We start from the raw sequence: 11593 nt of genomic DNA on the forward strand, positions 1-11593 counted from the left end.
TTAAAGTCTAATTGTCTCCTATTTGACTATTAATATTACAATTAAACAAGCAGCAGAGCTGCTTGTCCTAGTCTCTCACAAGACATAGTGATGGTCCCTCACTCAGTCTGCCCTATTATCTGGATGGCAACATCTCAGTTTTGGCCTTGAGCTCCCAAAAGTTCTGCATACTCCAAATATTTAACCATCTCCTATTGTTGTTTTTCATTAGTAGTTGCATAGCAATCGAGGAAGAGAAAACAGGTGAAGAGGCTGTACCTGTTTATTATCGGGTACTGTCAGGATTATCAGTTTAACATTGGTAAGCCCTTGCCTACAGAACAAAGGAAAAAAAAAGAAAAAAAAAAGAGTATAACATGTTGTATCAATCTTACGTTAAAACTGTAAAATATTCTGGCTTCTGGGTTTTATAAAATTTAGTTTTCTATGGAAACTGGTATATTTTGAAATCTTATGGCAGACCTAAAAATAACAATGTTTTAACGTGCAGAGGACATCTAATTTCTGACCTTTTAAACCTTTTCTAACACATCTATGTTTTTTTCTTCTCCTTCCCCTCCCCCCCCTTTTGCAATAGCAGGAGTAATGGAAAAAGCAATAGAGTCTTATCTTCTATTAACTCCCTTTATAATTTACCCAATACACTCACCTCCAGGTTTTAGCTTCCCCATCTGTAGATTGAAGATCTTACTATTTAGCTATTCTAAAAGATAGACTATATGTTTTTTTTATAAACATCAGGCTTGTAAGCAGTATTTCACACCTTATTCCAGAGAAGCATTTCCAAAATAATATGGATTCAGTCCAAGCTTTCTTAGCAGTAACAACAGACAAACCAAGAAAAGGAATCTTCTTGCAGAAAACACCAAGGTCTTCTGTCTACAATGYGGAGCCAAGAACACCTGAGCCACGGTCCAATATTTTGGCCTACTGTCAGAAAAGAATCTGAACAGAATTTGTGGAGATGCAAAAGATAGACCTCTTCATGTCTAAGCCTGACTCCAGTTGCCCATCTGATCAACTAGAAATTATTCATTCTAAAAATCCATTACCCCAGAAAAGTCAAATGACTGCTGGACATTTCCTGCAACAATAGACAACTTAGTAACACTTACTTACTGTATGACTGAAGAAGAATCTGAATCTGTAGTTAGAAGAAATTCTTCAATAGGCGCTAAAGGCCAATCCCAAATTAAAGTAAGAGTATAGACATCCCACATACTCAAGATATTCTAGATAAAAACATACAAATATTCAGATATGATCTCGTATTTTCTTCACAGATTATATTTGTTGTCTTTTTTTGAGCAGAACAGTAACATATTCCATAGCTTAAATAATTACTATGAGATGACTAAAAAAACCACAGTAAGACCATATTCTCTGAAAAGATAGGTATCTGTATTTTATAGAAATATATTTTAGAGCTATCATTTTAAAATAATTTTTATAAGCTGTTTTGATTTTTATAAACAGTAAAATAAAGACTAAACTGTTATACATACCTCTGTATCTAAAACAAATAGCAGGTTGTCAAGAACCTGAAGTTTCACTGCACCTAAAAAAACCCAGCCATATTCATGTAAATTTAATATTTTTCTAAGAAATGTATTTGAAGCATAAACATTTTATAGTGTACAATCAAGCACTAGAAACATACAAACGTTTAACTACAGACCTAGGAAGTTCCGTTAGAATTTTAGCTTTAACATAAGCACAGTTTACATAAAGTTAAACTCAACAATTTTGAAGCATGCATCTTGATTGTACATTTACGAAAAAAGTTTTCAACTTGATATATGTGTATTTAATACAAGAAAGTACTTGAAAATTACTTTCTGTAATTCAATATAAATTCTGCATTTGTCTATAAAGAAAAAAGCTTTTTACCTTTGATCAGACTTGAATCAGCAGAACTTTTAGCAGATACCAGATTATTGGTACTATCTATATCCCATTTGGAGAGCACATAATCACCTTTACCCTATTAATAAAGTAAAATGGGGTTTTACATTAAATATAGTCATTGACATTGGAAATTTGCAAGACTAACCAAACACCTTTTTCCCCTGTGAACGTTGATATTCAGAAAAACTCCCATTTAAAAGTTAGCTTTTTTCCCTTCCCATTTCAAGATTGGCCTTTACCACATCAATTATTACAGTCAGCATCCCAGAAGGTTTTTGTTCTAAATGCAAGCCACATTTCAAAACGTTCATTTTTTATTCTTGTAGAATATGAAACCTGAATGAAATGTATACTGAATCTACTGACAGAAACTGCATTGAATTCAACATGCTTCAGACTAGGAACTATGAGAACTAGTTTCCAGTCCATCAGAGCATTTCAAAATAAATTTATAAACTTATTCATTAGTTCCCTTAGTTAATACATGCTTAAGTGCTTTGTTCAACTGGGATCTTAAATTGTTACTTTGACAAGACTTTATTGAACGGGAACCGGATCGGAAGACTCCTGCCAACTTTGGCTTTGTCTCTATAAGCCCAAGGACTAGACTACCAATACACTAGCCTGTCAAAACTAGGAACCACAGTGATTTATTAAGGTCATACAACCAGGGTGAAAATCTTTTTTCCCTAGTCATCATACCAGTACCAGGTTTGAAATGATAATTGTTTCCTTAGGAGAAAAAACATAGGCAGACTGAACAACTTATAGCCTTTAAATTTGTAGTGAAGGAACTCAAAAGCAAGAAGTCTTAGTCCATAAAATGTAACGTATTCTTTTTCAAGCAGTTAGAGATAAATGTTGCAGATCAGAAAAATGCCATCATTGATCACAGAAAAATCATTATTAATATTTTGCTATTTACCCCAATTATCAGATGGATGTTGTTCATTGAGTCACTTATCACAGAATTCTGACAGCCAAGGCTGTGATACTCTTCTGTGGAAATGAAGGCTGTTTTTATCTGTCCTTGTAACTTGTGGGGGTGAAGAAGGAAGGAAGGAAGGAAGGAAGGCAAATAAAAGAAATTAAAAGTTATTTATATATCAGTGGATAAAACTTTGAACTTAACTGCTCACTTCTCCCAATGTAAAGAAAAAAAAATAAAAACCACAATTACTAGTTGCAATAATAAACTAATAAGCAATGAATGAAATGCCCAGATCAAAATTATGTTACAAATTCTGTGCTTTATTTAACACATATGCTAGAGACTTACCTTCTTTGCCATAATCATATCTGTATTGTCAATTGCTACATTAAAAAAAAAAAAAGTGTTAATAAAAAGGAACTGTTTTAGAAATTTTGAAAGGGGGGAGGGGAGGGAACCAAAAGCAACCACACACACGAACACCCTCCCTTCCCCCAAACAACCACCAACTTCTTATACGACAGTTTGATCCTAACTTGACTATTCTGAAAAACACATTGGCTCATATCATTGACAGGATCAGTTTCTATTGACCACAATGTGGAGTTAGAGAAAATTAGCTAATAACTATGCCTACCCAGCAATAAAAATTAATTTTTTTCTCAATATCTTCAGTACAATATTGGATTATGAATTAAATTCTGCTTCTAAAGCAATGACTCACAGGAACATAAGCTAATGCAATTTTTGGAAGAATGCAAAAATAATTTTATTATAAAACTAGTAGTATGTCATTTTCCTTTGAAAACAAACTAAGATTGCACAAAATACTTTAGGACAAGATTCTTAACCCTAGTGGAAAGAAACACGGAAAAGCTTTGTAAATACAGCTTTCACTGTTCATATGGGAATCCAAACGGTTTGTAGATCATCCTACCTTCCTGTGTTTTAGCAAGTGGGAGGCACATAATACAAAAGAATCCATTGCTTGTAAGAATGAACATATGATAGACACCTAAAAAACAAAAAAACAAACAAAAAACCCACTAACACAAACACTTCAAACTTAACTATCCAATAGCTACAAACAGAACACTTGATTATAAAAACAGCATTGAAATAATTGATAATTGGAAAAATCTGATCATTAGACTATTTTGAAACAAAAAGCTTTGACTTAAAAAAAGGTAGAATAAGTACAATGCGTCTTGAGTCATCTGAAATTATGATTTTTGCATACATACATGAAACTGCAAATTCTGTTTTCATCATGAAACTAGGCTTAAATATCTTGTATCTCTAAATATCAAACATCTCTAGACATCTAAAGGCTTTCAGCAAAATATGCATTATCTTGTGACGGACAGGACTGGGAGGCTGTAGAACATGAACTGCTGTACTCTAAAGCCTGCTGCAAGGAGGCAGAGGGAATCCTGCCTTTTTGAGCATTTCCATGGGTTTACTGCAATTCCAAAACAAAGATATGTAACAGAAAGAGGTACTGAGTTCTAAAAGTGTTTTGTTTTCTGTATCAGTCATAAAATAACTCATGACACGTATCTTTACAGGAGATCAATCCCCTTCTACAACAAAAAAGTGAAAAACAAAGAAAATAGTGAATAGCAAGTAGTTCACTTTGCAATTCTAACATATAAAATACGGAAAAAGACTGTAACTTTCTTCCATACAGGTTACTAGAAATAAAATGTAACTATTAATTAGTCCAGACATTTCTAACTATTCAAATAGAGTACCAGTTAGGTACTGGTTCTGGGTTATGTGTTTTGTTCCGTAATATAGCAACCAAATTTCACATAAAAAAAACTAACTAGTTTTAGAAAAGATGTGCTGAAAAAGCAATTGAATTTTAAGCTTTCTGGAAGTGATTGTCTTTCTAAAGTTTTCGCAGACCTGCAGGTCAGGCCCAACAAGATGTAACTGCATCTAATATTTTGCAATGCAAAGTAAAACTGCTTCTGATAATTTTATACTATTTTTCCTTGGGAGATGATTAAAAAAAAAATCAAAAGAACTGAGATAAAGAAAAAAAAATCAAAATCTTACCTGCATCTGTGTTATCTTTCTCAATAATGAGATTTAAATAAGTCTTTTCACTTGAAGATTCTTCAGCTAAAATCTAAAATGGAATCAACATAAAGACTATTATTCTAAATCTGATTAAAAAGAAATCTTAATTTGAAATACTGAACACCAGTTTAAACTTTATGCTTTTTTATTTTATAAGAAACTGGTTAGAAATAGCAGTCCTGAGGCTTTACCCTGTATGTTCTCTTTGAAATGGTTCTTTTTTATACATATATTCCTAGATATATTTTGCTTATTTGTTATTTATGGGAAGAAAAATGTCTCACTAATCTGTATGATTATTCAAACTAGAAGACATCTTTCAACTCAAGAATATTGATATTTGAAAGAAAAAAAGCAATCCAAGAAATTCTGAGAAAGAAAGGCTTTCRGGAAAGTTAGGACAGAAAAAACACTGTACCTTGGTTAGCAAGGTTTGCTTTGATGGTATGTGAATAAGATGGAGATTGCCACTTCTCTCACCAACCACAAGAAACTGTTTTTCCTGACACATACCAACCACATCCACATTAGTATCTGAAAAGTTCCATAACAAAGTGTGAAATATTAAGCTTTTGTTATTAATAGACTTCCATGTTTGAAACACAGGAAGTGGACAATACAGCATCACAGATTTTTTTCAGAAGTATTTACTTTGATAAAATCAAACTGCAGGAAAGGAAATATTACTATTTCAGTGAAGAGTTGACAAACACCCTAATTAAATTGTACAGAAATAATTTTTAATGACATACAGAACCAGCAATAATATTTTATTATGTAGGCATATATTATAATGCTTCCTTTTACAGGATAGATAATCACGCAGGCTATTTTTGTATTTTCTATACAAAAATTAAACATATTTTTAAAAAGTCAGTTTGGACTTCTAGTTGATTACAAAGTGGTGAACTTACCAAACTGAATATGCATCTGAAGAGACTGGCCAGTACTGTCAAGAAGTGCCACTGATCTGTCAACAACAATAATACTGCCATCCCTGGAGCTGCATGCATATAACTGTGGATTAACTGAAACCTAGGAAAGAAAAGGTTATCATGGTTAGAGTATGTTGTAAAATATGACAAACAAGCTTTGATAATTACTAAGAAAAAGAAAGACACGGTTCTGATGAATTCTACCTTCTCAGAAGATGTTATTTGAACTAGTGTATCCACTTGGTACAACGCAGTTCCACATTCCTGTCCTAAACCTACAGAGAGCCTCTCGCTTCCTGTGTCATCGTTTGCAAGGAGCTCAATATCATTCCACATGTTTGCCTACAATAAGCACGTGGGATAACACAGAAGTTAAAATAACATGCTTTAAGTCAGAAGACCAGTAAAAAAAAACCTCTCTCTCCTCACCACCACACTCCCCCCGCCGCCTCAGCCCTTAAAATTGGCGGGAGCCCTGGCTGTCACTATCGGTCGCAGCGCAGGCCAAAATTCCTCCGGACGCGAACTACTTCCCGCCTGTTGCTAAGACACCACTTTCTCCCATCCCACCCCCAGAATGCACCGCGACCTCTCCCGCTCGCCGTCTCCTTCGCGCCCGCCCCGTTGTTACATCCGGGTACTCAGGGGGAGAGGGAGGGCGGGGCTTGTTTTCTCGGTTCGCGAGCGCCGCGGCCGCTGCCGTTGTGGGAGGTTGAGTCTCTGCAAGCAGCTGGCGAGCGGAGCGGCGTCCCGAGCGCTCGGCCATGGCGGTAAGTGGTGCTCCTCGCCGGGGGCTTTGGAGAGAGCTAAAGTTGGAAGGGGGYTGCGGCGGGAGGGGGAAGGAAGAGCGTCTGAGATGGGGAGGGCTGAGTCGGGAAGCCGTGTGCGCGGAGAGACAAAATGGCGCCCGCCGCTCCTTCCCCTGCCGGCGCCATGATGGGCCTCGGGAGGAGGTGGCCGCTTTTCACTGCCAACCCCTTTCCCCTTTTCCAGAAGTTTCTACTTCGTTTTTCTGGGCTTGAGTATAAGCGGAGCGGGCTTGTGGCCCGAGTGCTGCTGTTTCCTGCCCCGGGAAAGGAGCAGTACAGTTTAGAAGCAGGCGTTTCTCAGAGGACTGCGGAGCATAAGCCCTCTGGAAGGGAGGAAAGGGAGGATCGTTTTGGCGGTTGGATCTTGTTCAGTTCCAGTTCATGCAGCTTTCTCTCTCTTTTTTTTTTTTTTTTGTGTGTGTGTTTGATTACAGGCCTGTTACTTAAACTAACTGCACTGAGTGATTGGTTACTTTCTTTTATTCTTGTCTCCGCCCCTCTTCCATGGTTAACGACGATGGGAAACATCTTTGCTGTACTTCGGCCACTTTATCTTTAYTTGGAGTCTAAGAAAAGCACTGCTGACACTATTGTTTATGTTCGTATATGACATAAGATTGTAGCTTTATCCCGTGTAAAATTCGTGTGGTCTGGTAATGTAGGGATGTATTTGTCCCATAATTGAGACGAAAAATCAACAAGAGTAGTTAGGTAAACATGGTGTGTTTTTAGGTGTTTTTTTTAAAACAAAACTTATTCACTTGAAAGTGCAGAAAAATTGGAATCTAAATCTGAAGTGGTAAAATTCATCAAAGTTCAGTAGTGAAACAGAATAAGAGGACCACATGTGTTTGGAGAAACTTACCTTCCTTCTTGAAAAAGAATTTTTGTCAGCTTATGTAATTTAACCTGTTAAGAATAAAGATGAAAAATTTCTRTAAGAGTAACTGAAGAATTTTAGACTTGTAGTTTTGTCCATAGGTAATTAGCATTATTTTTGAGATTCTTCTTGAGTAACAAATGAGGATTCAGTGAAATCCTGAGCTTGTGGCCAATCTGTATATGCTTTAACAACTGAGAGTAGTCTTACTGAAGTTGATCAGTATCTCTGTTTTTGTAGGGTTGAGAGATTGCTGTAAGRAATGGTGTCCATGAGCATTAATGAACAGTAATGTATGTAAATAATGAGGCTGATAGCCTTGAAAAATGTGGCAGTGGGCTCAATTTCTGCTAGATACAACATTAAAAACCCCAATTAACTTAGATTGCAGACCAGTGTTTTTCTTATCCTCATAAAACTTCAAAATGTTGATTCTATGTAAATCTCRAAATTACTTTGAAACTTTCATTAGTTGAGTCTTTTGGAAACCTTACATGAAAAAGGGGAGTGATTGGATAGATTGGTGAGAARGCTTTTAACAAAGTGTAGATGAACAGATGAGATGAATATGGAATGCCAAGGATTGTGTTGGCTAAGTCACAAATAGGAGAGTCATTTCCTATTCTTTATCTAATGTTCTAAGAGTTTTCATGAGAGTGGGTGGATATCAAAATTGTTTTCAGAAATGTAACTGAGACTATAAGGAAAGTTCTGCTGTAGATGCAGTCTCTCAGTGTTCCCTGCTCCTTTCCAGATAATGGTATGTTTTGAAATAAATAATGTTACACCAGGGTAATGGGGAAGTGAACAGCTACCTTGTACCTCTCGCCATACGAGATTGAACTGTGGATGTATTTTTGTGCACACACAAGTTGGTAAAGATTTGGATAGACTAAAAAATGGAAGGTAAAATACAAGTCTTAAGAATTAACTGTAGTGTTTCGTGAAGAAAGCCAAGCATTAATACACAGTGTTTTAACCATAATGATCAAGAAAGCTAAATTGATGTTCATAGCATCTGTTGCGATTTGACAAAAAAATGACTGTTTAGATTTCAAAATAATGACTATAAATCACCATCTGGCTGGTTGTCACATCTCTTGCTTAGTTTACAAGTAGAAATACAGCTGACTGAACCCAGCTGAAGACTTGAACCTATATAGATTTCCATTTCTGATCAGTAGCGTTCTCTAGGCCAAATTGTCCTTGGTGAACCTTGTGCAGCCACATAATGTTGAGAAGGTTTGATAATGCCTTCCATTTACCTGATGAAAGGAAGAGGTCAATGAATCTGTGAAAGCATTAATGAGGTTATTTTCATCCTTTCAATATATACTCTTTCCATTCCATCCCTTCTATTGTACTGCAAACCCATTGTAAACATTTGCTTCTCTCAAAGTTATATCACAGTCTTGATTGTTTCACACCAAAAGGTATTTTTAGCTTTAGGGGAGTGGTTGGAAGGGATAGAGGGAATATGCTTTTCGTCCAGACTTTGTCTTTTAAGGAAATCTGATACAAAAAGTGTTGGTATATGTAGATGTGACCTATATGCACTCTTACAAATACCCATTTTTGCATAGAGCAAAAAAAAAAAAAAAAAGAGGTTTTTCATTATTCAAAAGTTACTAGTTCTAAAATACTGTGAACATATTAGCCTAGCACTATAATATGTTATACCTTATTTAATTTCTCTTCAGAGTTCATACTCTATCTCAAAAGATTGTGAGGGTTGTGTGCTATATGCCTCAGAAGTGCCCTAACTTGTAAGGTGCCTTAGACCTGCTGGGACAGCGTAGTACTTAAGTAATCTTAGTGACCTAAATGTTTAAAGGCGSTTGACCTACAAACAAAACCATTTAGCGAAAAATGAATCAAAACCTATGTAAAGTATAATCTCATTGAAACTTCCCCCAAATTTTGGAAAAAGTAAATTACAGTCTAACATAACAAAGAGGTGAAATGCTTATTGTATGAAAGTTCTCCTAAGTGTCTAAATTTAATGGGTATACAGTTACATAGTTTGCTGTGAGTTTATCAAGCTAGTGCCTAAATAACAGTGGGACGGTTACTCCTGAGATCTTTTTGATGGAAAGTAATTTTAATTGTGTTTTCAGAATAAACTTTCAAAAATTACTTTGTTTGCAGTGATTACTGATACTAAGAGATGCTTCTTTTGTACCAGTACGGTCTTAAATAAACAGGAATATATATTTTTTTGGTCCTAAGTTTTCAGTTTTGTTAATTAAATGTTCTGTCTTTGTATGTAGGGTAGTGATACAGAACGAGATGGAGTAGCCCCAGAGAAGTCCTCTCCAGAAAGAGAGAAGAAAAAGGAACAATCAGATGCATCTAATTCTCCTAGAACATCAAAACATCATTATTCAAGATCACGTTCACGGTCAAGGGAAAGAAGACGGAAGTCAGGTATGCTCCTTACGGAATCAAAATCACTTTAATTGCAGGTTTACTTAAATCTTGTGGCTAACAGGATATTACAGTGTAATTGAGACTTAAAGGTAGGATATTTTTCATCCGGATAATTGACAGGTATCCTCAGAGAAAATTAAATTAGATGTTATGGAGATTAAATTTCCCAGTCTCTTTCAGGAAAGATATTTCGTGGTAGTGCTATCTTCAATCTTAATGATTGAAGTGCTAAGGGAGAAGGTCAATGTTCAGGGGCTATAGTGAGGAGGATAATAATAAAAATAGTTCTGGGGGAGAGGGGATGAAAAAAGAAAAGATACTGTAAGTTTGTCTTCATTTTAGTTAGATATCTTTAGACTAAGACAATTTTGCATGGTCTGTAATAAAAATTAAGTTACTCTGCATGAAAAAGTAGACTGTGACTGGAAGATGGTGAARCTGCATTTTTTTTCACTCTCAAAGCTGAAGTAATGCAAACAAACAAAGGACTAGCAGTAGTGACTAGATTACACGTTCTGAATTAATGTTTTTAATCTGCTCTAATAGTGGATGGTAGGGTCTCTTTAAGTCCTTATACTTGACTTTCAAGGGTGGAACAGCTGAAAGGAACCTGAAAGATTGTAGCAAATTGATTTTTTTTTCTTAGTAAATAATAGTAAATGTCTGTGTCCCCCCCCACAGATAATGAAGGAAGAAAACACAGAAGCCGGAGCAGAAGCAAAGAGGTAATTAACACTTTGTAGTGTTTAGGTAATTGTACAATACATCTTTAAAAGTATCTTGTAGTAATGCACATATGTGTAAACCTATATAAATGACTTTATGGTAAGTACAAAAAAATTGGAAACTTTTAAGCTTAAAAATGGATATGGAGATCCTTTCATAGTGAAGCATGATTGCAGCCATCATGTTGACAAGGTAATAGCTTTATAGAAAAGTGCATTCAGAAACTAGTAACTTAATTTCTTTTTTTTTTTTGTGGAAACAGCCAAATGAAAGAATTCATATGGAGAAGTAAAATGGTGTTCTTGATGACTGTTTCACAGAGCTTCCATTAGTCTAAGACCTTCTGTGGCTTTATACCTGTCTGACATTCAGGACTTTGAAAGATACATACTCATCTGCTTAAGTATATTTGTTAAAAATAATTCCCCACCTGACTAAGCTCTGTTTATTGCATCCTTCAGTTGTAAAGACTGTTACAGCTTGACAAACAATGTCAGCAAAGGTCAGCGAAAGTATGACAGTGGCAACAAAAATTTCAGAGGGCTGTCTCAAAAAAAAAAAAAAAAAGAACCTTCAGTTGTAAAGACTGTTACAGCTTGACAAACAATGTCAGCAAAGGTCAGCGAAAGTATGACAGTGGCAACAAAAATTTCAGAGGGCTGTCTCAAAAAAAAAAAAAAAAAGAAAAAAATACTTCAAGTTCAAGTCTTATTAGGACCTGAGACTCTAGTCAGNCTCTAGTCAGGTGTATAGTCAGCAATATAGCAGCAGAACTGACAGTGCAACAGAACAGAATCACGCAGGTATCTCCTGATTCTTCCTTTAAAAAGACACTGAACGATTTTTCTTCATTAAAACCGTTTGATCGGAAGTGAGTCGCCAATTT

At 35.6% G+C, this 11593-nt stretch overlaps 2 protein-coding genes across 5 annotated transcripts in view; one reads left to right on the forward strand and one right to left on the reverse strand.

Annotated features, from left to right (window-relative positions):
• KNTC1 (kinetochore associated 1) overlaps positions 1 to 6418 on the reverse strand; it is a 42275-nt gene extending 35857 nt beyond the window's left edge. The window contains exons 1-12 of one of the 2 annotated variants that reach the window (XM_085311630.1): positions 6292 to 6418; positions 6067 to 6204; positions 5842 to 5962; positions 5346 to 5461; positions 4904 to 4976; positions 3777 to 3854; positions 3188 to 3222; positions 2834 to 2944; positions 1891 to 1984; positions 1506 to 1558; positions 1120 to 1232; positions 259 to 313 (exon numbers count right to left, since the gene is read on the reverse strand). In XM_085311630.1, the coding sequence (XP_085167756.1) occupies positions 259 to 313; positions 1120 to 1232; positions 1506 to 1558; positions 1891 to 1984; positions 2834 to 2944; positions 3188 to 3222; positions 3777 to 3854; positions 4904 to 4976; positions 5346 to 5461; positions 5842 to 5962; positions 6067 to 6198 (981 nt within the window). In that variant the 5' untranslated portion in view covers positions 6199 to 6204; positions 6292 to 6418. The other variant, XM_085311631.1, reaches the window with a different exon arrangement.
• A 94-nt stretch (positions 6419 to 6512) lies between these two features.
• Positions 6513 to 11593, forward strand: part of RSRC2 (arginine and serine rich coiled-coil 2) — a 14571-nt gene continuing 9490 nt past the window's right edge. Inside the window, exons 1-3 of one of the 3 annotated variants that reach the window (XM_085311637.1) lie at positions 6513 to 6632; positions 9822 to 9978; positions 10663 to 10706. In XM_085311637.1, the coding sequence (XP_085167763.1) occupies positions 9898 to 9978; positions 10663 to 10706 (125 nt within the window). In that variant the 5' untranslated portion in view covers positions 6513 to 6632; positions 9822 to 9897. Of the gene's footprint in view, positions 6633 to 9821; positions 9979 to 10662; positions 10707 to 11593 lie in introns of those variants that run through there. The other 2 variants (XM_085311636.1, XM_085311638.1) reach the window with 2 other exon arrangements.

The sequence above is a fragment of the Rhea americana genome, unplaced genomic scaffold (assembly GCF_003343005.1).
Source record: "Rhea americana isolate MKP2758 unplaced genomic scaffold, rheAme1 scaffold_346, whole genome shotgun sequence".
Classification (NCBI taxonomy): Eukaryota; Metazoa; Chordata; class Aves; order Rheiformes; family Rheidae; genus Rhea; species Rhea americana.